Source organism: Chiloscyllium plagiosum, chromosome 14 (genome assembly GCF_004010195.1).
Source record: "Chiloscyllium plagiosum isolate BGI_BamShark_2017 chromosome 14, ASM401019v2, whole genome shotgun sequence".
In the NCBI taxonomy this organism is placed as follows: domain Eukaryota; kingdom Metazoa; phylum Chordata; class Chondrichthyes; order Orectolobiformes; family Hemiscylliidae; genus Chiloscyllium; species Chiloscyllium plagiosum.
In genome coordinates, this window is record NC_057723.1 from 72,372,480 (window position 1) to 72,399,380 (window position 26,901).

The 26,901-nt window shown below is 44.1% G+C and overlaps 1 protein-coding gene across 1 annotated transcript in view; it reads left to right on the forward strand.

The window, feature by feature from the left end:
• LOC122556798 (dedicator of cytokinesis protein 2-like) overlaps nucleotides 1-23,430 on the forward strand; it is a 727,415-nt gene extending 703,985 nt beyond the window's left edge. The window contains exons 47-52 of the mRNA XM_043703987.1: nucleotides 10,503-10,640; nucleotides 12,278-12,405; nucleotides 13,588-13,768; nucleotides 15,279-15,396; nucleotides 18,183-18,343; nucleotides 23,187-23,430. Coding sequence (XP_043559922.1) covers nucleotides 10,503-10,640; nucleotides 12,278-12,405; nucleotides 13,588-13,768; nucleotides 15,279-15,396; nucleotides 18,183-18,343; nucleotides 23,187-23,219 — 759 coding nt within the window. The 3' untranslated portion in view covers nucleotides 23,220-23,430. The remainder of the gene's footprint in view (nucleotides 1-10,502; nucleotides 10,641-12,277; nucleotides 12,406-13,587; nucleotides 13,769-15,278; nucleotides 15,397-18,182; nucleotides 18,344-23,186) is intronic.
• The last annotated feature ends 3,471 nt before the right edge of the window (nucleotides 23,431-26,901 follow it).

The window sequence follows — 26,901 nt, forward strand, 5'->3', positions numbered from 1 at the left end:
TCATCCATTGCCGTGGCCGGTGCTTGGTCTGCCAATGTACCATGCTTCAGAGTATGGTACAAGCCTCCACACTGGCAGGTCCAAGTCAAGTCTAGAATGAGTAAAAGAAAAGTGAGGTCTTAGACTATGCTAGAGAGTTGTACAGATGAAAATAAAGAAGTGTTACAGTACAGGAGGAGCTGGAGAACTTCACTGAGATATAAGGCTCAATCAGCCTCAGGGACAGATATGTACAAACCTGAGACACTCCAGACCAGTATCTCAATGTGCAGGGAACACAAGGTTAAACCTGTGGCAGCTCAGGACATAAACGTCCAGAAGTTAATACAGAGCCCAAGCGACACAGATTAAAAAGGGATACTCCGACGGTAGGACAGAAGACTTTGAAGGTGCAGATGAATTTTTAAAAAACAGGAATGATTGGTATAGAGTTAATGGCAGTGTCTTTTCCCTAGAATGTTTGGATTTCAAGACTAGGGAGCACGTTTTTAAGGTGAGAGGAAAAAGATTTTAAAAAGACAAGGGACAAATATTTTACACAGAGGGTGGTTCACATGTGGAATGTGCTTCCAGGGGAAATGATGGATGTGGACACAACATTTAAAAGACATTTGGATAAGTACATGAATAAGAAATACTTAGAGGGTTATGGACCAAGCGCAGGCAGGTGCGACGAGTTTAGTTTGGGCTTATGTTCGGCATGGACTGGTTGGACCATAGGGTCTGTTTCCACTCTGTTTGACTCTATGACAGGGAAAACACTTTGGAAGACTTTGAGACAAAAGTTGCTGGAAAGACAGAAGGCCCCAAAGGAAGGCAAAACAGCTTGGAAAATGTGATTGCTGTGCTACAGTGTGGAAGCTGCCTTAAATCTTTAATAATGAGGGATCAGTAAGATGAAAGGTGGGAGTTCTGGAAGGCAATAGCTTCAGATTCATAAACAGATTAAGTATTATATGTGAAGATGCAATGCCAAAGATGGGAGAAAGAACCTTTCGGACACTTTGAAGCTTAACCATGAATTAGCAATACCTTGGAGGGTATAAAAGTCCTCCAATACTCACACAGATCAGTCACGTGCAAATATTAATTGGAGGTGTCCACTTCAGCAGAACTATTGCTGTTGCTTTCAATCAGAGTGCATGTCACAACGACCAACTTGGCCGTCAAAGATGGCCACTATGGCTTGCACATGCTCAGATGGCCCCCTGCCCATTCACAGTTGATAAAACAAAGACAGCCACCATGCAAGCACAGATGGCATCGATGAATGAGGAATAATGTATTGAATGGTTGTGGCCATCACAAAAGGATGCCCCGCTCATGGGAAAGGAAGGTTGTCTGGTAGCGGGGCCCCTGTGGAGAAGCCCCAGTTTGTAGAAGGAGGGCATGAAAAGCTCTCCGGTGCAGACAAAGTGATCAAGCAACTCCATCTCCTTTAACATCAATGAGGAAGATATCCAGGGCAAGTGGTAAAGATGGAGAAAAAAAAAACAAGAGAGAGAGAAGGCAATTAGTGAAGAACCTGGCAGCCAAGAAATAAAAAGTTGGAAGTGTAAAAATCTGAAGCATAAACCCACTATGTCTCTATGATCAGAGCTCAAAGCACAATAGAAAAATCTCTGCCTCATTGGCGGGCTCATTCGCAACAGAAACGATTTTAAATTAATACAGCATGTAAGTTCTGTATGTGCTGAATTTGCTTTGAATATTGTACAATTTGCTTTGAATATTGTACAATTCCTGCTTGCTGAGTCACAATAATAAGACCATAAGACATAGGAGCAGGAATTAGGCCACACAGCCCATCGAGTCTGCTGCCCGATTCAATGTTTTGCTTGAGATCTTTGTCGATGCAGACCCTTTGCACTACCTACAGGTGGTGTTTATACCAGTCACAGATGCCTTAAAAATTTGAGAATTCGTTGCCCAAAGGGCAGTTAAGAGTTAACCACATTGCTCTGGGTCTGGAGATCAGACCAGGTAAGAATGGAAGTTTCCGTCCAGAAAGGGCATGACTGAATCAGATGAGCATTTCTCCCAACAATCAGCAATGGCTTCATGGTTATCATTGGACTCTTTATTTCCAGAATTCTATTGAATTCAAATTCTGCCATCTGCCATAGTAAGATTTAAACCCAGATCCCCACAACATTACCTGGGTGCCTGGATTAACAGGCCAACAGTAATACCACTCGGCCATCACTTTCCCATAGCACAATATGCAGAGATGCAATAGCATTAAGTCATTATATTTAACATGCTGTAGATCCAGTAGTTGCAATGGTAAGGAAGAAACTATAAGTCATTCATTAAGGGACTCAACACCTGCTTTAACCTTACAAGAAATTTAATGGTAGAGGAGGTGAGATTTACTAAGTCATATCAGCATGTAGGGGAATAAATGAAAGCCTTTGTAATGTGTTTGTGCTGTCTAGCAGGATGTTAAGTTCCAGAACGATGACTTAATTGGAGACCATGGAGTGATTAGCATGAGGGATAGGGTGTTGTTGGTTATGTAAATCCGATGGATTTAATGCTGGAAAAAGCAGTCTAATGCAGATAGGATTTTTCTTCTGGCACGGTCAAATTGTTAGGATACAAGGCAGTGTTGACACCACTACAAATGCCCAACAAGTGCCAAAAAGAGCAAGAATCAAAATAATTGACCATATCAGGTCGAATAAGATGCGACTCCAAACAGAATCACTAGGAATGTCCAGCAGGAGGGGCTAAAGGACATCAGTGTGGCTAGTTGGGGTTTCTTCAGAACATATTGTTGGTTAACAGAAGCATTTTCACCTCTTAAACAAAATAAAGATCCTGCAAGTGGAATGCTTTCAAGAGAAATTGAAATCATGTGACAAGGGTAATGTTCAGGAAGTTCAGAGGATTATAGAATCCCTACAATGTGGAAACAGGCCATTTGGCCCAACAAGTCCACACCGACCCTCTGAAGAGCATCCACCAAGACCCATCCCCTACCTATCCCTGTAACCCTGCATTTCCCATGGCTAGCCCACCTAACCTACACATCCCCAGACACTATGGGTAATTTAGCATGGCTAATCCACCCCAACCTGCACATCTTTGGCCTGTGGGAGGAAATCAGAGTACCCTTAGGAAACCCACACAGACACAGGGAGGATGTGCAAACTCCACACTCAAGTTAAAGAAACAAGTCAAAAGGTGAACTCTTCTTTGGTGACATCAGGGAGAAACAAAACAGATTTCAGATAATCAGCTTGGAGTTGCAACACTTTGAAACACAATTTAAACTCCAAGCAGAAGTGGCTGCTCTAATACTGGCAGACATCTTTCCGTGATCGAAGTCTGTGTCATGGGTAAATCACCAGAAGTTACCTTTAATTCAGACACTTATTAAAGAATCTCACAGACAATCAAGTACTAAAACAATGATTTATGCTTTATTGCATGTCATGACCAAAATAAGACCCCCTAATAAACAGGTTAAGCCTAACAACTCAATTTAGCTATTAATGGTGGAATTTAGCAATGATTCCAACCAGTTGTATCTCTGGAAGTGTCCAGGGTTTGATCCTTGTGCAGTATTGAATTGTTCTGATGTTGGATTCTTGCACAATTTTCTGTCATTCAAGTTTGTGGTGTGCCGTTATGACAATTCGATAGATTCTATCATCCTCAACATTGATTACACCTCAGGAGACCTCAAGTCTTCAGCTTACCTTCTTATCAGTTCCTTATCCCCCTGTTCCTTGTTATATTCAGAGTTAGCTGTCAGCTTAAACACAACTTTTCCCACAATTAACCCCTTTCCTTCAGGACATTATTTCTGCAGGCATTCTTAATTACCCGTTGCTCACGAGTCAACAGAATATCAGCAATATTATGTGGATTTACTCCAGGTGCTCTGGTTTCCTCCCACAATCCAAAGATGTGCAAGGTAGGGTGGATTGATCATGCTAAATTATCCACAGTGTCCAGGGATGTGTAGGTTAGGTGGGTTAATCATGGGAAATGCAGAGTTACAAGCATAGGGTAGAGGGATGGGTCTGAGTGGGATGCTGTTCGGAGGGCCGAATGGCCTGTATCCACACTGTCGGGATTCTAAGTACTACCTCCTCCTTCCCGGGAAATAGTTAGATTCTGTTGCTTAAACTCTTTTTTTCTCAGCGATGGCTAAATAGCATGTTGCTTTTAATTCATTCTTCTTGTCCTTTTCATCCCAGGAAACAATTCATTCCTGAAAGAGTAATTGCTGACTCTTTCAATCCATGAAGTGGTTAAAGTTCCAAAGTTTACCTTGTCACCTCTGCAAGAGGCAGACCATCTAATGTTAAATTGCAAGGACCATCCCTTGATGCAAGACCAAATCACCATAGAGCGTAGTCACAGAGGTCTAAGTAGCTGTCAAATATTACACATATTGAGCAATGAAATATCATATTGCTGAGGAATAATGTATGTATGTGTTTAGGTATCTTGAAGAAAGGATATACAATAATTCAAGATGAAAACAGATGAGAATTTTGGCAAGCGATTCCATAATTGTTCAATAATGTGGGAAAGCTGGAGTATGAGTAACATATTACTCTTTAGGAAGTTGTCAAACTCATCTGCTTATACATTCCTGGGAAAGTACCTCATCCTGCGACAGGCAATCCAAATTTGCAGTTAGCATTATTGAAAGTGGAGTTATATTGTCAGAGACAGAACTGACACAATGGTGCTCAGCACTAGCAACCCATCCTAGACTGAGACCGTGTACGGATCTCCCTCAGTTAAACACAAGTGTTGCATCCTACTTTGCTGTTTGTGCGCTTTTTCTTCAGCTGTAACTCTGTATTCCGCACTCTGCTCAATCATCCTGTGATCTTTGTATGGTGTGACATACCTGTATTGCATACAAAGCAAAACTTTTCACTGTACTTAGGTACATGTGACAATATTAAATCAAATCAAATGTGTAACCAGATATTTACTGGGAACTGAGGGCAAACTCAGATAAATTCATGCAGCTTAAAATCTGACAAGGAATACACGATTACTTGCTAAGAAGGTACAAGCAGAAACAACAAAACAATAGCGGAAGATTTATTGGTGTACAACCATGGAATGGTTATACCAAAGCTGAAGCGAAGAAAAATCCTACTGAAACTCCAGGACAGCCATCTAGGAGTTATGGAGTGCAGAGCAAGAACACAGCAAGCAGTATGGTGCCCAGGCATTTCAAAAGGTCACGCCAAATGTGTGCCACCCAAAGCCAAGTACTGGCAGAGCCAATGATTTTGTCAAGATTTCTGCATGAGAATAGCTAGCAATGGATTCGGAGAAAGTGAGGGCTGCAGATGCTGAAGATCAGAGTTGAGAGTGTGGTGCTGGAAAAGCGCAGCAGGTCAGGCAGCATCCGAGGAGCAGGAAAGCAATGGATTCACAGTGTGGATATATTTCAAACAACTACAGCAGATGGGGTGATCAGAGCACTGAACAGGATATAAAGTCTCCATGGTGCGGAGGTGTCAGTGTTGGATGGCGGGGGGGTTGGGGGGGGGGACATGACACCAGATTATAGCCCAACAGGTTTATTAGAAACCAACAAGCTTTCGGAGCGCCGCTCCATCATCAGGTGACCGTACAAAGGAGCAGCATTCCAAAAGCTTGTGATTTCAAATAAACCTGTTGGACTATAACCTGGTGTGGTGAGACTTCTGATAAAGTTGCCAGGAAGAATCAGTATCAGGTAATGGGACTCAATTTGTGAACAAAGATTCTGGAGATAGGCATAATCCTGGTGAGGAGTTCACTACTCCATCTCCAGTTGAAAGGGGAGATGGAAAGAGCAGTCCAGGTTGTGAAGTCACTAAAACATACGAATCCAGACTGGGAATTCACTGAACTCAGTTACATAGCAGCACCACTGAATCATGGGTACTCAGCGGCGGTATTGTTAATGGGAAGAAGGTTAAAAATTATGTATCAGTTTTCGAACGCAACCTAAAGCCAAATATGACCTCTCAAGGTATAACAACTGGAGAGATGATACAGCAAGCAGCAGCAGAGGTAGTATAATTTTAGAGACAGGGTGAAAAATCTGCCAACCTTAAAGCCAGGGTAGAAAGTCTGGTTCAGGAACACGAGGTCAGGAGACATGGTCATCAGAGAAACAGATTGACTGAGATGGTATAGTGACAGAATGCACCATACAGAAACAACAGGAAGGCATTAATGTTATTCAAACCAAGAAATGAGACTATGATTATCACACATGTGGGACAGTATTAACCCAGAGTGCTGCAGATCATACACTGAATAGTACAACTATTCCAGAAACAGTGCAACACAAACCAGTGATAATTATAAGATGTTTTCATTTTGTTAATAATTACAAATCCACTGCAGCAAGTAGAAGTCGACCACTGGAATGAACGTGGAGTAAGTAAAGGAAAACTGGAGCTTGGGGTTAGAGATGGGAAATGTGGTATAATAGAATTCATAGAAATCATTATCGTGAGGGGAACGCAATGGCCAAGTGGTATTATCAATGGATTGTTATTCCAGAAATGTTCTGGGGACATGGGTTTGAATCCTGCCATGGCAGATCGTGGAATTTGTTTCAATACAGATCTGTTATTAAAAGTCTGATGCCCATTAATCCATTGCCAATTGTTGGAAAAACCCATCTGGTTCACTAATGTCATTTAAGAAAGGAAACTGTTGTCCTTATCTGGTCTGACCTACATGTGACTCCAGACCCACAGCAATGTAGTTGACTCTTAACAGCTCTCTGGGCAACTAGGGATGGGCAATAAATACTGGTCTCATCCCATGAATAAATTTTTTAAAAATATCTGCTTCCACGACTCAACATCAGTAACAGAGAGGTGAAAGTGAGGTCTGCAGATGCTGGAGATCAGAGTCGAGATTAGAGTGATGCTGGAAAAGCACAGCAGGTCAGGCAGCATCCGAGGAGCAGGAAAATCAATGTTTCGGACAAAAACCCTTCATCAGGAATCAGCCCTCATGAAGGGCTTTTGCTCGAAACATCAATTTTCCCATTCCTTGGCTGCTGCCTGACCTGCTGTGCTTTTCCAGCACCACTGTAATCAGTAACAGAGTGGACACCAGTCTAGAATAAACATATGAAGGGAGTGGTCTTAGACACAACACTAGGGATGTGTAAGTAAAGAAGTGTTACAGTAGTTGAAGAGTTGAGGAACCTTACTGAATGTTCTTGAGGTAAGGCCTTTGCAGCCTGAAGCACAGAGCATGAGCAGACACCTACCCCAAACCAGATGTCTCCATGTGCAGGTAGCAGTTTTGCCTTAAGCACAGGATAAAGCAAATTTGCCACTGACACCTGAAGTGAAATTATTGTCTGGCCCACACTTCATTCGCTGTGTGATTCATTTATTGCAAGTGAATCAATTGTGAAAATCAGCGCTATAAAGTTGGTGGGAGGGAAATTATTGGAAAAAAGATTCTCAAGGACATAATCTATTCACAATGAGAAGTGAATGGACTTATTAGTGATGGACAGCATGGTTTCGTGCAGAGGAGGTCATGCCTCACTAACTTGATCGAGTTTTTTGAGGAGGTGACAAAGATGACTGAAGGGGGAAAAGTGGTTGATATTGTCGACATGGATTTTAGTAAATCTTTTGACAAGGTCCCTCATGGCAGACTGATACAAAATGTAAAGTCACATAGTATCAGATGAGCTGGCAATATGGATACAGAACTGGATAAGTCACAGGAGACAGACGGTAGCGGTGGAAGGATGCTTTTCGGAATGGAGGGCAGTGACAAGTGGTGTTCCACAGGGATCAGCGCTGGGACCTCTGCTGCTCATAATCGACATAAATGATTGGGAGGAAAATGTAACTGTCTAATTAGTATGTTTGCGGATGATACAAAGATGGGTGGAGTTGCAGATAGTGAGGAGGATTTGTCAGAGGATCCTCTGTATACAGAGGATACAGAGGATACAGAGGATATAGATCAGTTAGAGGCAAGGGCAGCAAAATACAGATGGAGTTTAAACCAGACAAATGTGAGGTGATGCATTTTGGAAGGTTAAGTACAGATGATAATTATACAGTGAATGTCAGAATCCTTTGGAGTACTGATATGCAGAGGGATCTGGATGTGCTGCTCCACAGATCACTGAAGGTGGCAGCGCAGGTAGATAAGGGAGTAACAAAGGTCTATGGCATGCTTGCCTTCATTGGAAGGAGCTTCGAGTATAAGGATAGACAAGATATGCAGCAGCTTGATAGACCTTTAGTTCGGGCACATTTAGAATATTGCGTACGGTTTTGGTCACCATACCAGCAGAAGGATGTGGATGCTTTGGAGAGGGTACAGAGAAGGTTTCCCAGGCTGTTGCCCAGGGGAACAGTATAGGGGATTTTGGCTATGAAGAAAGGTTGGGTAAACTGGGTTTGTTTTCACTGGGACACAGGAGGTTGAGGGGTGACCTGATAGAAGTTTATAATGTTTTAAATGGCATGGACAGAGTGGAGGGGGCAACTACCAGGGGACACAGGTTCAAGATGCAAGGAGGGAAGTTTAAAAGAGATGTGCGAGATATGTCTTTCACACAAAGGGTGGTGAGTGATTGGAGCGCGCTGCCAGAGGAGGTGTGGAAGCAGACGCAATAATAGTGTTCAAGATGCACCTGCATGAATACATGATAGGAAGGCAATAGAGGGGTATGGATCCTGGAAGTGAAGATAGTTTTACCATGGAAGGGCAAAATGTGTCAGCGCAGGCCTGGAGGGCCGAAGGGCCTGTTCATGTGCTGTATTGTCCTTTGTTCTTCTGTTGTATAGAAACGTGTCAACCATCCCAACCAGCCTGTGCTGGTGTATGCCCCACATGTATCCTCCCAAGTTCTTCCTGATCCTGAACCCACATTTTCCTCTGTCTCTTATTCCCTCTAAAAATCTATATGTTATTCACTAAAATGTGCTGCCATTTGCAATCGGTTATTGAATGGCGAGTTTTGGTGAAGGGTCATTCAACTGAAAGTTTGGGTAGAGAGCTCTCCTCTTCCTGGCAGTGAGCTCAGAGGTGGGGTCACCTCTCCTCATGCCAACTTCCACCCTTACTGCCTCCACCAGCAGTAAGATCTGGGTAGAAGGGGTTGTGTGCCAATTGAGGTCCTCTTGTGGCCAATTAAGGGTCAGACAAAGGTTTCCTATTGCCACCACTGGGGTATGCTTGGCTGATGCTGGCCTGTAATCTTGTGTCAGACTTGTGAGGACCACATGTCATGCAGGTTGGTGTGACAGGGAGGTACCTTGATTAAAGTGCCTGGTTAGAAGTTTATCTTTTTGCGGGAAGGAGTGATTTTCTGGGAACCATCGCAATGTCCCTACGTTTAACACTCCTGCCTGCTTCTGCCCACTGTCACCAACATTAGAAACACCTGTATATATGCGGTCTGTGTCCTCCACTCTCCTGGGACCCTGAGGATGTCCTTCCAACAGCTGCCTCAGCCACTCCAGTGGTATTGCTAAGCGCAAGATTTTCCAACCTCTAATTACCCAGCTGCCCTTGCTAATTGATCTTCTGCCACCTGGGGTCTTAATTCCTTTGGTGGCCTCACCATTGCCTGATTAGCTGTAGTTCAGCCAAGCCACCAAAAAGAGACCGCGACTGAGGAAACTCTCAATGCTACAACTAGATTATACCCATTAACTCTGTTTTTTCTGTCTCCAGTCTTTCCAGAGCTTTCTGGAGACACAGAGCCATACAGCACGGAAACAGACCCTTCAGGCCAATCAGTCCATGTTGAACATATCTCAAAATAAACTAGTCCCAATTACCATATCCCTCTGAACCTTTTCAATTTATGTACTTAGCTAAGTGTAGTTTAAATGATGTAATTGTGCCCACATCCACCACTTCCTCATGAAGTTTATTCAACCCTCTATGTAAACATTTGCCCCTCATGCCTTTTAAACCTCTCTCCTCTCACCTTAAGAATGTGCTCCCTAGTCTTGAAATACCCCACCCTAGGGAGAAGACAACTGTCATTACACCTATCTATAGCCCTCATTATTTTATAAACCTCTATCAGATGCCTCTCAGCATCCTACACTCCAGTGAAAAACATCCTGGCCTATCCAGCCTTTTTTTATAACTCAAGCCTCCCATTCCTGGCAACATCCTGGTAATTTTCTTCTGAAACCTCTCCAGCTTAATAATATCCTTCCTATAACTGAACACTTCTATGCTTATTTCTGATTCCTAGCATCCACAGTGTTTAGCCTTTCAACTTTTGAAGTTAGTTCTCCAATTACACAGCCATTCTGCACATTTATTCCTTTCTGACTGTAATCTGATGGGTGTCTTATCACATTTACCATGGGCCCTCTCTCCACTCAGAACTTAATCTAAGATCTCGACCACAGTCTGAAGGACCTAGGGCAGGTTCAGGAGAGTCAGTACTCTGCTCACTTTTCCTTTTTGAGTAGCAATCTGGTAAAGAATGTTTTCCTCTTTTTCTTCACAAGGTCCCAATGCTTGAAAAAGGAATAAAACTTCATGGGAAAAGAGTGCAGGATGACCTTCGACCTTTCCATGACCGGATGGAAGAATGTTTCAAACAGTTGAAACTGAAAGTGCAGAAGGAATATGGGTTAAGGGAGCTGGTAAGTGATGAGAATCATTGCTTGCTTTTCTGAAGGAGTAACTCTTTCCGCCTTATGTTTCCTGACATGTTTTGGAGCTAATGGAGAATGTTGGGGTGTGATCTAAGCCCCCTCTCTGAAGCCCAAAGTTTTCTACCTCTGTCTCCTGTAAAAGATGATGGCTTATCTGTCGATTGATAGTATCAGGTTTGGAATACTTCTAGTTGCTGCTGAACTGATGAAATAGTTCATCGTGTTCACAGGCCTCAAGCCTGCCATCACCTTTTCGGTTTTGCTACTTTTGACGTTGTGCTTGGAGATTTCTCAGAAGTAAGTTAAGATCTTTGCGTTAAATTTTGTTGTCCACTACTTTGACAGAAGCCTTGACCTATTTATCATTCAGCAAGCTTTTAATGGGGTAAAGATTTTAAAGAAAGGAAGCAAGTCATGTATTAATGATGCTCTTGACCCACACCAGATATCTCAAAGCACTTGGCAGCCAATGCTGTACTCACTGAACTCTAGTCTTAGAATCATAGAATCCCCACAGTGCAGAGATATGCCATTTGACCCATCAAGTCTGTGCTGACCCTCCAAAGAGAAGCCCAACTAGTCCCAGCCCCCACCTCTATACCAATAGCCCTGCATTTCCCATGGCTAACCCACCTAACCCCTACATCCCTGAACACGATGGTGTAATTTCCCATGGATAACCGACCTAACTTACACATCCCTAGACACTGCGGTACAATTTCCCATGGCTAATCAAGCTAACCTGCACATCCCTGGACACTAGGGTGTAATTTTCCATGGTTAATCCACCTGGCCTGTACATCCCTGGACACCGCAGTGCAACTTCCCATGGGTAACCCACCTAACCCACAACTCCCTGGACACTAGGGTATAATTTCCCATGATGAAAATGAGGACTGCAGATGCAGGAGATCAGAGTCAAGATTAGAGTGGTGCTGGAAAAGCACAGCAGGTCAGGCAGCATCCGAGGAATTTCCTGCTCCTCACATGTTGCCTGACCTACTGTGCTTTTCCAATACCACTGTAATTTCCCATGGCTAATCCACCTGACCTGGACATTCCTGGACACTGCAGTCCAACGTCCCATAGCTAACCCATCTGACCTGCACATGTGGGAGAAAATCGGAGCATCCGGCAGAAACTCACTCAGACACGGAGACAATGTGCAAACTGCACTCAGACAGTCACCCGAGGCTGGAACTAAGCCCAGGTCCCTGGCACTTTAGGGTAGCAGTGCTAACCACTGAGCCCCCGTGCCACCCATTGCAATTGCAATGAAGGAAACACAGCTGCCAACGTACACACAACAAACTCCTACAAACCATAATGTGGCAATGACCAGATTGATGGATAACTTGTGGCCGTGACACGCAAGCTAGTTACCTTGTCTTCCTCAAGAGTGAGATCTTTTACCTCCAACTGAGCAGGTAGATATGGGGCCTCGGTTAAATGTCTCAGTCAGAATACAGCGACTCAGACGGTGCAGTATTGCCTTGGTACTGGCAGGAGAAGAACCCTGAGGCTGCTGACTCAATTGCTGCAGTGTCAACACTGAACCAAAGCAGATCTATAATGTATACCTTGACAACTCACCTCTGCGTTCTTTCCTGAATTTGTTCTAACAGCCAGATTTTGACGAGAAGCGAACAAGCCGACCAAGGTCCATGCTGAGATCCTACCGTCAAGTGTCCATGATCTCCCTTTCCTCCCTTAATGCTGAATGCAACACCCCAATCAAAGGACCTGCTGACAGGTGAGGAATAAACACTGAACCCATTGTAGACTGTTCTACATGCAGCTTATGACCATCTGTGCAGGCAGCAAACTCCTTAACACCTTCTGACTGGAAAATGGAGGAAGGATGTACTGGCACTGGAAGGGGGTGTAGAGGGGGTTCACTAGGTTGATTCTGGAGCTGAGAGGGTTGGGTTAAGAGGAGAGATTAGGAATATACTCATTGGAATTGAGAACAAAAAGGGGGGATCTTCGAGAAACATATAAAATTATGAAAGGAATTGATAAGATAGAAGCAGGGAGTTTGTTTCCACTGGCGGGTGAAACTGGATCTAAGGGGGTATAACCTCAAAATAAGGGGGCTGAACCTCTCCCTTCTACAATACTAGTCCGAAAGAATTCCCAATTAAGATTGCTAACTTGGCTGAACAAAAAGGGAGAGAGAAGCAGAGAAAGAAGAGAGGGAGAGAGAGAAAAAAGAGAGAAAGAGAAGGCTCTTGACTGAGCAGAGAGAGAGAGAAGAAAGAGAAAGGAGAACTGACAAGCCCAGCATGTAAACAGACTGCCTGAATAATAGCTGTCTGAATAAAGGTACCTTTTTGATCAGTAACCTGTGACAAAGAAATTCCTGAGAAAAAGAAAAGAAGACACAGGACGATCCAAATAGAAGAACAAAAGCTGCCGTGGTTTTGAGATCAGAAAGTTGGTTTTGTAAATCTTAATTGGGAGTTTTATCGGACTAGTATTATAGGAGGGAAGGTAAAAGATAGGTTAGAGGAAGGAATTGTAAATAGTGATTCATTAATTATTCTCTGTCATACTTTAAGAAATAAAGTCGTTAATTTTTACTTTACATAGTTCTTGGCCACTCAGAGTTTTACAGATCACTGCACGGGATAAATCTTTTCTGTGTTGCTGGTTTTAAATTAAGCAGGAGGGTTTACCCCAAGTCGTAACAGTTGTTATGGGCTGAATGGCCTGCTATCACACTGTAGGGATTCTATACTGTGTCTTCAATGTGCCTTTCGTCAGTGTGAGTTCACCACATCAAAGGCTGGAACACGTTATCTGTATTACGGTTCATAAACTCTGAATCGAGTGCAATCTCCGGGATGCTGACTGTTTTTGTTTTATGCTTTTAAAAGGAACTGAATAAATTCAATGTTTATCTCACGCCAAGTGTTCCCTGTTTTGCTTCAAGTGGTGGTGTGATTCCTGACAGCCCCAGGCCAAGGACCCCAATCCTTAAATCTGAAGACAAGGCTCCAGACCGAGTGTTCAAAGAGGAAGGGGAGGTTAAACTAAGAAGGGACAGGAAGAGACAGAAGAGGAGTAGCGTGGTGTTTGCAGACAGCAAGACCGAGCCTTCAGACACCAAGCGAGTAAGCAGCATAAGGAACTTAATACTAGTGAAAAACCCATTGACATGGGTGCAGCTGGTTCTAAACTGGATACTGGCATCTCTGATGTTTCGGAAGACTGCATGTGTAGTTCTCAGTTTGCCACGGATATTTACAAACCAAACCCTGATGCCGTTAAGTAAAACAGAGCGCCACAAAGCAAGGCCACTCAAACCCTATCATTGAGCATCCACTTGCAATCATAGAGATATACAGCACAGAAACAGAACCTTCAGTCCAACTCGATCATGCTGACCAGATATCCTTAATTCATCTATCCCTATTTGCCAGCACTTGGCCCATATCCCTCTAAGCCCTTCTTATTCATCCAGATGCCTTTTAAATATCATAATTGTACCAGTCTCCCCCACTTCCTCTGGCAGCTCATTCCATACATGCACCACTTCTCAAGCTCCAACATGAAAATGTGGATTTTGAGCCCCAACATTACATTTAATTTGTTAATGAACTCTTGTCTCCTCGTGTGAATTTAAAGTGCTGGCTTGAATAGGCAGTGTTATGTCCAATCACAAATGGGACTGATTAGTGATAAATCATTTACAGTTCATAGTGGTGCATGAAGCCAGTGATACCTCAGTGTCAGAATTCCCCAGCCTCTGTTTGATATCTTCAAGCTGCTCTTTTGACAATGTGGGCACAAAGATCTAAATAAAAAGGAAAGCACTGGCAACGCTTAAAAACACAGCTGGCTTTGGCTTGATCTTAACCAGTTCCTACTGGAATGCATTTGGCCACAGCTCAAAGCAAATGTCTCACTCTCACGCTGCAGTTTGGTTGCTGTGTAAAATGAAAAGGCTACACCTTTATGAACTGACTCTCATTAGTGCAACACGAAGGTAGATTCCCTCCATATCCAACCCATGCTACACCTATTTTGGAGACGTATCTTGACCGTTTATCTAAAGAGCTTCACTCTGAATTCAACCCTAACCTTACCTGCCCTGAGAGCTTTTCATGAGACATTGTAAAGGGAGTTTTACTCTGTATTCAAAGCATATTGTTCCTTCCCTGAGGGTGTTTCACAGGATATCATAAAGGGTGCTTTACTTTGTACCTGTCTTGGTAGTAAAGGGAGTTTTACTCTGTATCCAACCCGAGCTGTACTCAACCTGGGGTGTTGGTATAGAGAAAGTTTTACTCTGTATCTAACATCTGCTGTACATTCCATGTGAGTGTATGACCGGACAGTATGGAGGTAATTTTATACTTTGCCTAGCCCAAGGGTGATGCTTTGAGTAGTGAAAGACTATTCTGTCTAACCAATGCAATATCTGGCTTTGGGATATTTGAAAGGACAGCATTGAACTAATTACAATGTACCTAACTCCGTGGTCGGGAATTTGAGAGTGTTTAATATTGAAACTAATCATCTGAATAATTTTTTAAAATTCCTTGGCTTAATGGCTGCAAATACTTCCCCGATCCTGTCATGCCAGGTCATGAGATTCTTCCTATTTTTTATCCTTTTCAGCTCTCAAGAAAGCAGGAGTTTCGGAGCGATACCAACCTGTCAGACCAAGCTGAGAAACGCACATCGTCCGTGCTCAAGCAGATGAGCTTTGCCAGTAGATCAGTGCCAACAATCCCAGGTAGTTTGCGGGAAAACTGCAGGATCTACTTAAGGTTACAGTAAACATCTTAGCTATGTCCGCTCCAGCCTAGGCATGTAGGAATTGCTGTTCAGAAAAGAAAACAGAAACAAGTTTAGTTTGCCTTCTCCATGATAGTTGCTGTGTTGTATTGTGAACGATTCATCACAGGAATGAACCTCTATCAATCAGTCCACAGAGATATCAGAGGAGGAATCTTCTCCTCAATGCTGTAGAATTTTGGGAATCACACGTTCGAAATTATCTCTTTCCTCTGAAGCATGCAACTCTTAAAAACTCATGTGATGTATCCCAGTTAGTCCCAATAGCTGATCTAAGCCTGATTGCATTTTAAACAGTGAGTTGCCCCCCTCACCCCATTGCCAGTCTATCTGGATTCATCCAGATACGCTCAAACATTCGCCTTTTAAGACTTACATTGAGGAATACATGTTGGCCAGGCATGAATTGAAAATTGGCTGACGGACAGGGAACAGAGTTGGAATAAATGGGTCTTTTTCCAAGTGGCAACCAGTGATTACTGGGGGGTACTGCAAGGCCCCAGCTAGCCACGGTATATAGATAAATTAACTGGATGAGGGAACTAAACGTAACATTTCCAAGTTTGCTTACAGCTCAGAAGTGAGCGGATTTGAGAGTTGTGGGAGGATGCAAAGAGGCTCCAAGGTGATTCAGACACGCTCGGTGAGTCGGCAAACACATGGTAGCTGCCCGAAACGTCGATTCTCCTGCTCCTCGGATGCTGCCTGACCTGCTGTGCTTTTCCAGCGCCACACTCTCGACTCTGATCTCCAGCATCTGCAGCTTGGGGTGGCACAATGGCTCAGTGGTTAGCACTGCTGCCTCGCAGCCAGGGACCCAGGTTCAATACCAGCCTTGGGCGACTGTCTGCGTGGAGTTTGCGCATCCTCCCCGTGTCTGCGTGGGTTTCCTCCGGGTGCTCCGGTTTCCTCCCACAGTCCAAAGATGTGCAGGTTAGGGTGAATTGACCATGCTAAATCCCATAGTGTTAGGCGCATTAGTCAGGGGGAAATGGGTCTGGGTGGGTTACTCTTCGGAGAGTCGATGTGACTTGTTGGGCTGAAGGGCCTGTTTCCACACTGTAGGGAGTCTAATCTAAAATGTGAAGTTGTACATTTTGGTGTGAAAAATGGAAAAGAAGAATATTGTTTAAATGGCAATGTATAGGGTAGTGTGGATGTACAAAGGGATCTGGGTATCCTTATACACCTGTCAATGAAAGTAGACAGGCAGGTGCAGCAAGCACTTAAGGAAGGCGAATGATATATTGGCCTTCATGAAGGAGGATTTGACTTCAGAAGTCGGGATGTCTTACTGCATTCATATAGAGCCTTGGTGAGATTACACCTGGAGTAATGTTTGCAGCTTGGCTTCCCCTACCTAAGACAGGATATGCAGTAGACAGAGGAGAAAGTGAGGACTGCAGACGCTGGAGATCAGAGTCAAGAGTGTGACGCTGGAAAAGCACAGCAGGTTAGGCAGCATCTGAGGAGCAGGAGAATTGACGTTTCAGGCATAAGCCCTTCATCAGGAATATGCAATTGACAAAGTGTAGTGGAGATTCACTAGGCTGCTATGTGAAATAGCAGGATTATCCGATGAAGATGGAGTGCTTTAACTGGGCCGACATTCACTCGACTTTAGAAGGCTGAGGAGTAATCTGATTGAAGCATATACAATTCTAATAGGGTTGGACAGACTAGATGCAGGAAAGACATTTTTCCTGGGTGGGAAGACGAGACCCTGGGGACACAGTTAAAGAATATGGAGTGAACCATTTAGGATTGAGATGAGGAAATATTTTTCCATTCAAAGGGTAGTGAACCTGCGGCATTCTCTACCACAGAACACTATGGAGGCCACATCATGGAATAGGTTCAATAAAGTGATAGATCATTTTTTAGATTTTGAAAGCATCAAGTGATATGGGGAAAAAGCAGGAAATGGCCTTGATATTGAGAATGAGCCATGACCATATTGAATAGCAGAGCTAACTCAAAGAGGCAAATAGCCCACTCCTGCTCCAAGTCTATCTGTTTCTATGCTCTTGCTCAAATTAGGTCTTGTTTCATATCATCCACAAGACATCACTATTACACTGAAGTATCAGCATGAGTCACCAAAATGAGATTTGAACTCGCAGCTTTCTGTCTCTGAGGCTCACCAACCTGACCTGGAAATGTATCGCCATTGCTTCAGTGTCACCAGGTCTAAGTTGTGGAATTCCCTCACAGACAGTAATGTGGGAGTCAGTATACTCTAAAGGACTGTAGCGGTTCGAGAAACCACCTTGTCCAGGGCTGTTCGAAGTGTACAATAAATGCTGACTCGGCCAGACCCTGTGAGTGAATAGAATTGAGGAGTGCTAAGCATTGAGCCACAGTTAAATACCAGGGCTGGTCTGCCATACAGCAGCGTTATTCTACAGTTCCAGACGCCAAGTGACCAATACTCCTGATGTACACTAACACAAAAGCAAAATATAGTGCATGCTTGAAAACCAGAAATCAAACCCAAAACCAATTTTGTTGTCAGGTCATCTTAATCTGGAATATTACCTGCGTTTCTCTCCACAGATGCTGCTGGGTATTTCTGGGTGTGTTTTATTGCTTTCATTGATCCGGCACGTTGTTTTTAAATCCATCCGGAAGCTGACAATTTGTTCAGGAATGAGGGCATTTCTGCGACAGCTTTCCCTTTCTCCTGGGCTGATCTCTTCAATGCGTTACATCCCTTTTTTCCAGCTTTGATTTTTGCGGTGGCGAACGGAGGTGAAGACCAGAGTCTTGATGAGAACGCACTGAAAAGGATGAGCCAGCCGACGTTTATGCTCTCCCTCGATGAGAATGATGGAGAGAAGAAGAGCACCCCCAAAAGTAAAAAAGCTTCGTTCTTTAAGAACCGGGTGAGTCTTTGATCTTTCGGAGCAAGTTTGAGGGATTCGTTTTTGTTACAGACAACACGCGATTGAGGATCGAAGCCGGTAGCAAATTGCTGCTATCACGCAAACTCACTCCAAGCTGAGCCAGGTCAGGCCACAATAATACAGCAGGGTAATGGGATTGGAGGGTGGTCTCTCTTGGTGGGGGTGGGAGGTTCAGGGTGATGGTATGGCTGTGATAGTGAATCATGGCATCCAGAAAGATGTCAGCTTCTTTAGGACCAAGGAAAAATGTAAACTGTCCCACCATTCAGTTAAATTATGGCTGATAGAGTCATACAGCACAGAAACACAGCCTACGGCCTGACCAGTCCTTGCCAATCTATTTTTTCAAAACTAAACTGGTCCCCCCTGCCTGTTCCAGTCCCATATCCCTCCAAACCGTTTCCATTCACATATCAATCAAAATGTCTTTTTAATGTAATTGTACCTGCATCCACCATTTAGAGTCATAGAGCCATAGAGATGTACAGCATGGAAACAGACCCTTCGGTCCAACCTGTCCATGCTGACCAGGTATCCCAACCCAATCTAGTCCCAGCTGCCAGCACCCAGCCCATATCCCTCCAAATCCTTCCTATTCATATACCCATCCAAATGCCTCTTAAATGTTGCAATTGTACCAGCCTCCACCATTTCCTCTGGCAGCTTATTCCATACACGTACCACCCTCTGTGTGAAAACGTTGCCCCTTAGGTCTCTTTTGTATCTTTCCCCTCTCACCCTAAACCTATGCCCTCTAGTTCAGGGCTCCCCAACCCCAGGGAAAAGACTTTGCCTATTTACCCCATCCATGCCCCTCATAATTTTATAAACCTCTATAAGGTCGCCTCTCAGCCTCCGACACTCCAGGGAAAACAGCCCCAGCCTGTTCAGCCTCTCCCCGTAGCTCAGATCCTCCAACCCTGGCAACATCCTTGGAAGTCTTTTTTGAACCCTTTCAAGTTTCACAACATCTTTCCGATAGGAAGGAGACTAGAATTGTATGCAATATTTCATCAGTGGCCTAACCAATGTCCTGTACAGCCGCAACATGACCTCCCAACTCCTGTACTCAATACTCTGACCAATAAAGGAAAGTAGACCAAATGCCTCCTTCACTATCCTATCTACCTGTGCCTCCACTTTCAAGGAGCTATGATCCTGCACGCCAAGGTTTTTTTGTTTTGCAACACTCCCTAGGACCTTACCATTAAGTATGTAAGTCCTGCTAAGATTTGCTTTCCCAAAATGCAGCACCTCACTTTATCTGAATTAAACTCCATCTGCCACTTCTCAGCCCATTGGCCCATCTGGTCAAGATTCCCCACGCGAACCACTCTCTGTGTAAATAATTTGTCTCTGATGTATTTTTTTAAATCTCTCTCCTCTCACCTTAAAAATGTGCCCCAGCCTTGAAATCTCCCATTTTAGAGAAAAGACAACAACCACCAACTCTACCTCTACCTCTCATTATTTTATAAGCTTCTATCAGGTCACCTCACAACTTGTACCTATCGTCCAATTACCCATCCTTGATCCATCTCCCTTATTATTCGTACTGAGCTAAAATCTATCAATCTCAGTTGATTTTAATTTCTGTTATCCCACAACATTGGCAACATAAGACTCCAAAATGATTTAACTTCAACTTGACCTTGGCTAATGTGGAACAAAAGCAGAAATTGCTGGAAAAGCTCAGCAGGTTAGAGTTAACGTTTCGGCTGGAGTGACCCTTCCTCAAAACACAGGTTAATGTGGATTCCCTCACCATAGCTTCTCTCTCTCTCCTTTACTTAATCCCTTTATCATTTCAAATTCCTCAATGAGATCACAGTCTGTCTTCGAGACTCGACGGAATACAAGCCACATTTATGCGGCTTGCTCTCATAATGTAATTCTAATTTTAGGAGTCAATTGGAGGTGCTGGTGGGTGGGTGTTGGGCAAATGGGATAAAATCCCATCATGAGCGGTCTCCATTGCTGTCCCACCTTTAAAAGAGGGGACAGTTTCTCACAAGATTCAACAATCCACTCCCCAAGAGTAGGTAAACCAATCAAGATAGCACTTAAAGCTCATTTCATCCACACTACCAGATGGGAGCCCACCACTGAATCCAGAGTCCAGGATAAATGTGGAGATGCCCTGAGGTCAACACTTGCTGTCCATGCCTCTACAGCAGTGCCACACTGCTGAAACAATCAAAACATCATTCAGGAAGAGAGTCTGACCCTAACGTTTTGATCGCTGCAAAAGTGCCCTGAACCTATTACGGTCTCTTCAGAGCGCTTCAATTTTGAGGCTGCCCTATACTTATCTTTTGCTGTTCAGCAGCACCCTATAGAGTTGTCCATCAGTGAATGTAGCCGCACTTGTTATTGCCCACTTGCTATAAGATCACCCCCACATGTGAACATCAGATACCAGAGGCACCAGTCCTTGATTACTTTCCAAAGCTAGTAGATTTCATAGAATCCTTACAGTGTGAAAACTGGTCCTTCAGCCCATTAAATCCAAATCCACCCTCCGATGAGTAACCCACCCAGACCCACTGCCCTACCATGTTATCCTATACTTATCCCTGACTAATGCACCTAGCCTACACATCCCTGAATATTATGAACAGTTTAGCGTGGCCAATTCACCTAACTTGCACATCTTTGGACTGCGGGAGAAAACTGGAGTACCCAGAAGCAACCCAAGCAGACATGGGGAGAATGTGCAAACTCCACATAGACAGTCATCCGAGGGTGGAATCAAACCCAGGTCCCTGGCCCAGTGAGGCAGCAGTGCTAACCACTGAGCCACCATGCTGCCCCAAAGATTTTGTCCTTCAAGATTCTGATAAATCTATTCTGTACTCCTCTGGGGTTAACATACTCTTTCCGCGCAACAGTGCCCAAAATTGAAACCCCTAATCTGTATTCGGTTAACTAATTTCACATCAGGTGTTAGTGATGTTACAATTCAGTATCTTCCAATGGAGAAAATTGACCAGGGCTCTGGCTTACGATCAATATCTAGTGTGCAATGATCAGATTAGGCACAACTTTGTCCAATTCACATAGACGGTGAGGGTGGCAGAGGACAACACAGAATGAGATAAGGAAAGTAACTTCTAAAGGTGGACTGCTGAGGAGATTAATTGGCAATTTCCAGATGGTGCTCACCGGAGTTAACCAACCAAATCAGCATGATCGTTGCACTCAATGTTAGCACTGGAGTGGTACCTGTTGTTCTTGTACTTCATTTGACCCGCTGTCAAGGCTGAGCTCAGAGACAAGGCTGCGTGCCAAGCTCGAAGCCAACTCTGCCAGGAGTCAGGCTGACGGGGAGCCAGAAAGAGTCCTGTTTTTGTGGCACGAGTCTGAGCCTGTCCAGGCCATTTCACAGCCAGGACTCTGTCAACAGGCACACAACCACACACACTTTGGGAACAGCCTAAATCAGCACCATGCCTCTCTCTCTCTCCATGGGACATTGCCAACCCTGCCTGTCTGACAGACACAGGCTGTTAAAGGGACCACAACAACTGACCCATTGCCTTCCTATGGTTTGGAATTTTAACTTGCCTTGAACAGGCAATTGGGGCTTCACAAAAGACCGAGAGTTTTAACAATGCATAAGGCACAAGGTTCTGATGTTTGAACTCCAGGAAGAAATCATGTTTACCCTGACAGACCAAACTCATGACAACATGAGTGAGGCCACAAAATCCCCAGGAAAAGCATATACAGTCGGCTCTGCAATAACGCATGTTTCTTCAATGCAGAGTGGCTACAATGCGACTGAAGAATCTGGACCATTATTTGTGGAACATGAAGTTCCCTTACGTGTGTTGGCTATCGTGCGATTCCAGCCCCATTGGTTTAAATGGTGCTGCTATGACGTGATTTTCTTATAAAGTGGGATCACATGGAAACAGAACTATCGCGTTATATCAGAAGAGACTGTACCTTGATTTCGCCGTTTTGTTTTAGGTCTCCTTCTGGACCCACAGGAGCAAACATGCTCTACAAGGAAAGGCTTGGCAGTTCCCTGCCATCGATGTTCCTCCTCCTCTTCCTCCCTGACATCTATATGAATACTACTTCCAGCTGTGTAGTGACAAACATGGGAGCTACACTGTTCGGGTCCTCCCATCCCCCCAAATGTGGCAAAGTCCTGTCACAGGATTTCCCACTGTGTTCACGTGGGAGTATGACCAATGCAGGATAGATCTGGACAGTTCAGATGCTTGAAGCAGATAGCACTAATGCATGTAGAGAATGGTGCGGGTGAATGCACGCAGGGCAAGGGCATTAAGGGATTCAGGAGGAAAGGCAGGCAGAAATATTTAGAGGACAGTCATGTGGAATACAATCCTGCTGGCTATAAATGACCTTTCTCATATAGTGGAATCCATAGAGTGTGGAAGAAGGCCATTCAGCCCACTTACCCATCAAACTACATCTCGCCTAGACCCACCCCGTAATACTGCATTGGGTTTTTGTCATGGCTAACCTGCACATCTTTGGACTGTGCGGGGAAACTGCAGCACCCTGAGGAAACCCACAGAGACATATGGAGAATGTGCAAACTCCACACAGTTACCTGAGGCTGGAATTGAACTTGAGTCCCTGGCACTGTGAGGCAGCAGTGCTAACCACTGAGCTCCGTTTCTGGGTGTTAGATTCTCTGTAATCGCCAGAGTCTTAGCCTTGGCTCTTTTGTTTGATTTCTAATGGTGTTGAGGAGATGTTGTAAATTTGGAATCAAAATTGTTGTCTTTATCATTCCATCAGAAGTCTGACAACAGACTTTCTTTTTATCTCCCCTGTCTTACAGCTGACATCTAAGAGCGGTGAGGATGGCAAGTAGCCTGGAGAGAAGCTCTCCTTCGTCAAACTCAGTGGAGGGTCGTCGGAGTAGAGAGCACAGCTCCGAGAGCTGAAGATGTCAGGGGAGGTCTTCCTCAATCACAGCACTGCAAACAGTAACCATTCAATACTTTATCAGCGCACACACACACGCAGACAGACAGCCAGACACACACACACACATACACACCCACACACAGACAGACTCTCTCACACACACGCACGCTAACACACACATACAAACACAAACACATACACATACACAAACACAGACACACACACAATCACATGCACACACACATACACACGCACACGTGCACACACACACAGATACGCACACAGACAGACAGACAGACACACACACACACACACATAATTCTTGTGACTCAAGGGACGCTACTTTTGTTTTTCAAACCCTACTTTTCTCTAAGACTGGTTCTGCTCAGATCGAATTTGCAAGATTAATTGCTGAACAGTTCTGCATATTTTGACCTCTCCAAATAGCATTCATTCTCCAGAAGCTGGCAACAGGGTGAGAGGGCTTGCTCATTTACACAAGAAATGACCTCCTCCAGCTCTTGGATTGTGAAGGGTGAAGTCTCAATGTGGTTTCTTGACGTTCACTTCTGAGTCCAGAAATTGCCGATGTTGATATGTTGCAATGAACTGAATAAAATGTTACCATCGGATTAAGGGTGTGCTGACATTTTTGTAGCCTTTGTCTCTCTGAGTTCTTATTTAGAAGATGGATAAGGATTTTTGCAACACCACTGCATCCGATTTTGGGAACGTTACATCTGTGTCATAGAGTCATAGAGATGTACAGCACGGTAACAGATCCTTCGGTCCACCTTGTCCATGCCAACCAGACATCCTAACCTAATCTAGTCCCATTTGTCAGCACTTGGCCCATATTCCTCTAAACCCTTCCTATCCATATAGCCATCCAGATGCCTTTTAAATGCGCCAGCCTCCACCACTTCCTCTGGCAGCTCATTCCATACACGCACCACCCTCTGAGTGAGAGAGTTGACCCTTAGGCCCCTTTTAAATTTTTCCCCTCTCACCATAAGCCCCTGTTCAGCCAACTCAATAATCAGGCCAGGCAGCTGGCCATCTCATGGTGCATGATGACAAATGAAGCCATTCAGTCCCTTTGACCTTTGGGTTATACTTCCATCTCCACTGGTAGACCTTTGCTCCATACCGTTAATTGTCTTCGCAAACAAAAATCTGACCAGTCTCAGCCTTCAGATGTTGATTGACTTCCAACTCCCACAGCCTTCAGGAAAGAGAGATTACAGGTGAATTGGTGGTAGATAAAAAGCCACTGGTTGTGTGTGATAGCACTTTCCAATATAAAGGAAAGAGAATTCAGAATTTCCCCAGCCATTGTGAGAAGCAATACTTCTCAATTTCCCTCCCCAATGGCCTGATTTGTTCTGCTCCTTTGTTCTCAATGATCTTAACAGAGGAAATTGTTTCTTTTCAATTTATTTTATCAAATTATTCTAACATTTTTAAACACCTTGATGAGATAACCTCTTGAGATTTGATATTAACAGAATGCAAGTCTGGGTTTATGCAAGCTGTCTTTTTAAGTTAACTCTCTAAATCCTGCAGAGGGGGGAGTCCTGGGAATATCACTTCACATGGATACCCATCTGAGATAGCATGCAACAGGGAAAGATAGGGATTCCCTAATCTGGGGAGGAGAATCGCAGCCATATGTACTTTGCTGGAACTGTGTTGCTCTTGGCTCTTTGTCTGGGGCAGTACAATTCGGAGGGAAATCCAAACGTAGCACCACTAAGGTCTCCAGGCATCTCAGTCATGACCTGGACCATCTTTCCACAGTCAAAAATCAGGACATTTCACAGGAGCTGCCTCACCATGACCAGGGTCAGGAGGAATGGGATTGGTGGCAGGGCTCTTATGGAGTTAAGCCAGGTGGCACCAAAATAAAAGTGGACATTTCCTGACACAGAGGTGGGGCGGTAGAAAGACTTTCTCATTGCATTAGCATTACATTGGAGTTTTTAAAAACATCTCTCATATGCTTCCTACCAACGTATCTCCCAGTACCTAACCTCAAGCTCTTTTATACTATGAAAGTCTAACTTCCATGATCCTTGCTGTTGAGTAACAGCCTCAGATACCCTGTCCTCTTGACCCATCCTGACCTTATAGAGGTTTATAAAATCACAAGGGACATGGATAGGCTGAATAACTAAGGTCTTTTTCCAAGGGTGGGGGAGTCCAGAACTAGAGGGGATAGGTTTAAGGTAAGAGGAAAAAGTTATGAAAGGGACTTGGGGTAACTTTTTCACACAGAGGGTGGTGCGTGTATGGAATGATCTGCCAGAGAACACGATGGAGGCTGGTACGGTCACAACATTTAAAAGGCACCTGGACAGGTAAATGAATAGGAAGCATTTAGAGGGATATGGGCCAAGTGCTGGAAAATGGGGCTAGATTAATTTAGAATATGTGGTCGGCATGAATGAGTTGGACTGAAACCTTACTCCATGCTGTGCAACTCTGACTCTTTGGGTTCCCTGTGTCACTAAAATTCAATTCCTGTTTCCTCGATTCTCTTCCCATTAAGCTCCAAGTTCCCCTTCCTGCTTCCCAAATTTGCTGATATCATTAATAGTAATTTCTCCACAGCTTCTGGGACCCTCTCTTTCCAATCATGAGGGGCACAGATAAGGTGAATGGCAAGTGTCTTTTCCCTAGGGTGGGGGATTTCAAGACTAGGGGGAAGGTGAGCGGAGAAAGATTTAAAAAACACATGGGGGGCTTTTTTATTTACACAGAGAGTGGTTCGTGAATGGAATGAACTTCCAGAGGATGTGGGAACAGCTACAATGTTTAAAAGACATTTAGATAAGGTACACTAATCAGAAATGTTTGGAGGGATATCAGTCAGGAGCAGGCAGGTGGGACTGGTTTAGTTTGGGAACATGATTGCCGTGGACTGGTTGGAACGACCTGTTTCCTTACTATGTGGCTCTATGACACCTTTGCCAGTGCCTACATGGCAGACTCTCCCAGTTAGAACGTTCTCAATACCTCTTGTTCTCTCCTCATCTCTGTCTTCAAGGTCTATTCACTTGCCAACCATAAGCTTATTTTATCTTATTGTCATGATAGTTTCAATGGAAATCTGGTTGAGGGGTGGTGACATCTCTCCCCTAACATGCGACACACCATCTGACTATAAACTCTATGGTTTATTTCTGTATAGACTTCCATTGGAGTGTCTTTCATCACCAAAGCAATACCTTAATTTATTTCCACTTATTCTTCTGGTACTTTCTCCACCTTTTTCATATTGCGACAACCCACCACCTCTTAGGTCTCTAACACCTACTGAAGTAGCATAAACATATTCTCACTGAGATATCTTCATTGCGTTCCTCTCTCAGCCTCTGCCCTAAGCAACATCTTACCCGATGTGACTTCAGTCGTGATCTGACCTCATGTTCTCTCTCCACTGAATTCACTACCTTTATCTGGCTTTCCGTGTGAACTCCGCAACCCATATTCATGGCAATCCCATTGAGCTTTCCACGTCACGTGAATAATTACAGATCAGTCATTGTTTTTACCTCGTTGATTTTAACCCTACTGCGAATCCTCTTGCAAGGATGCCTGCCTTGAAGACGTTTTCCTCCTCT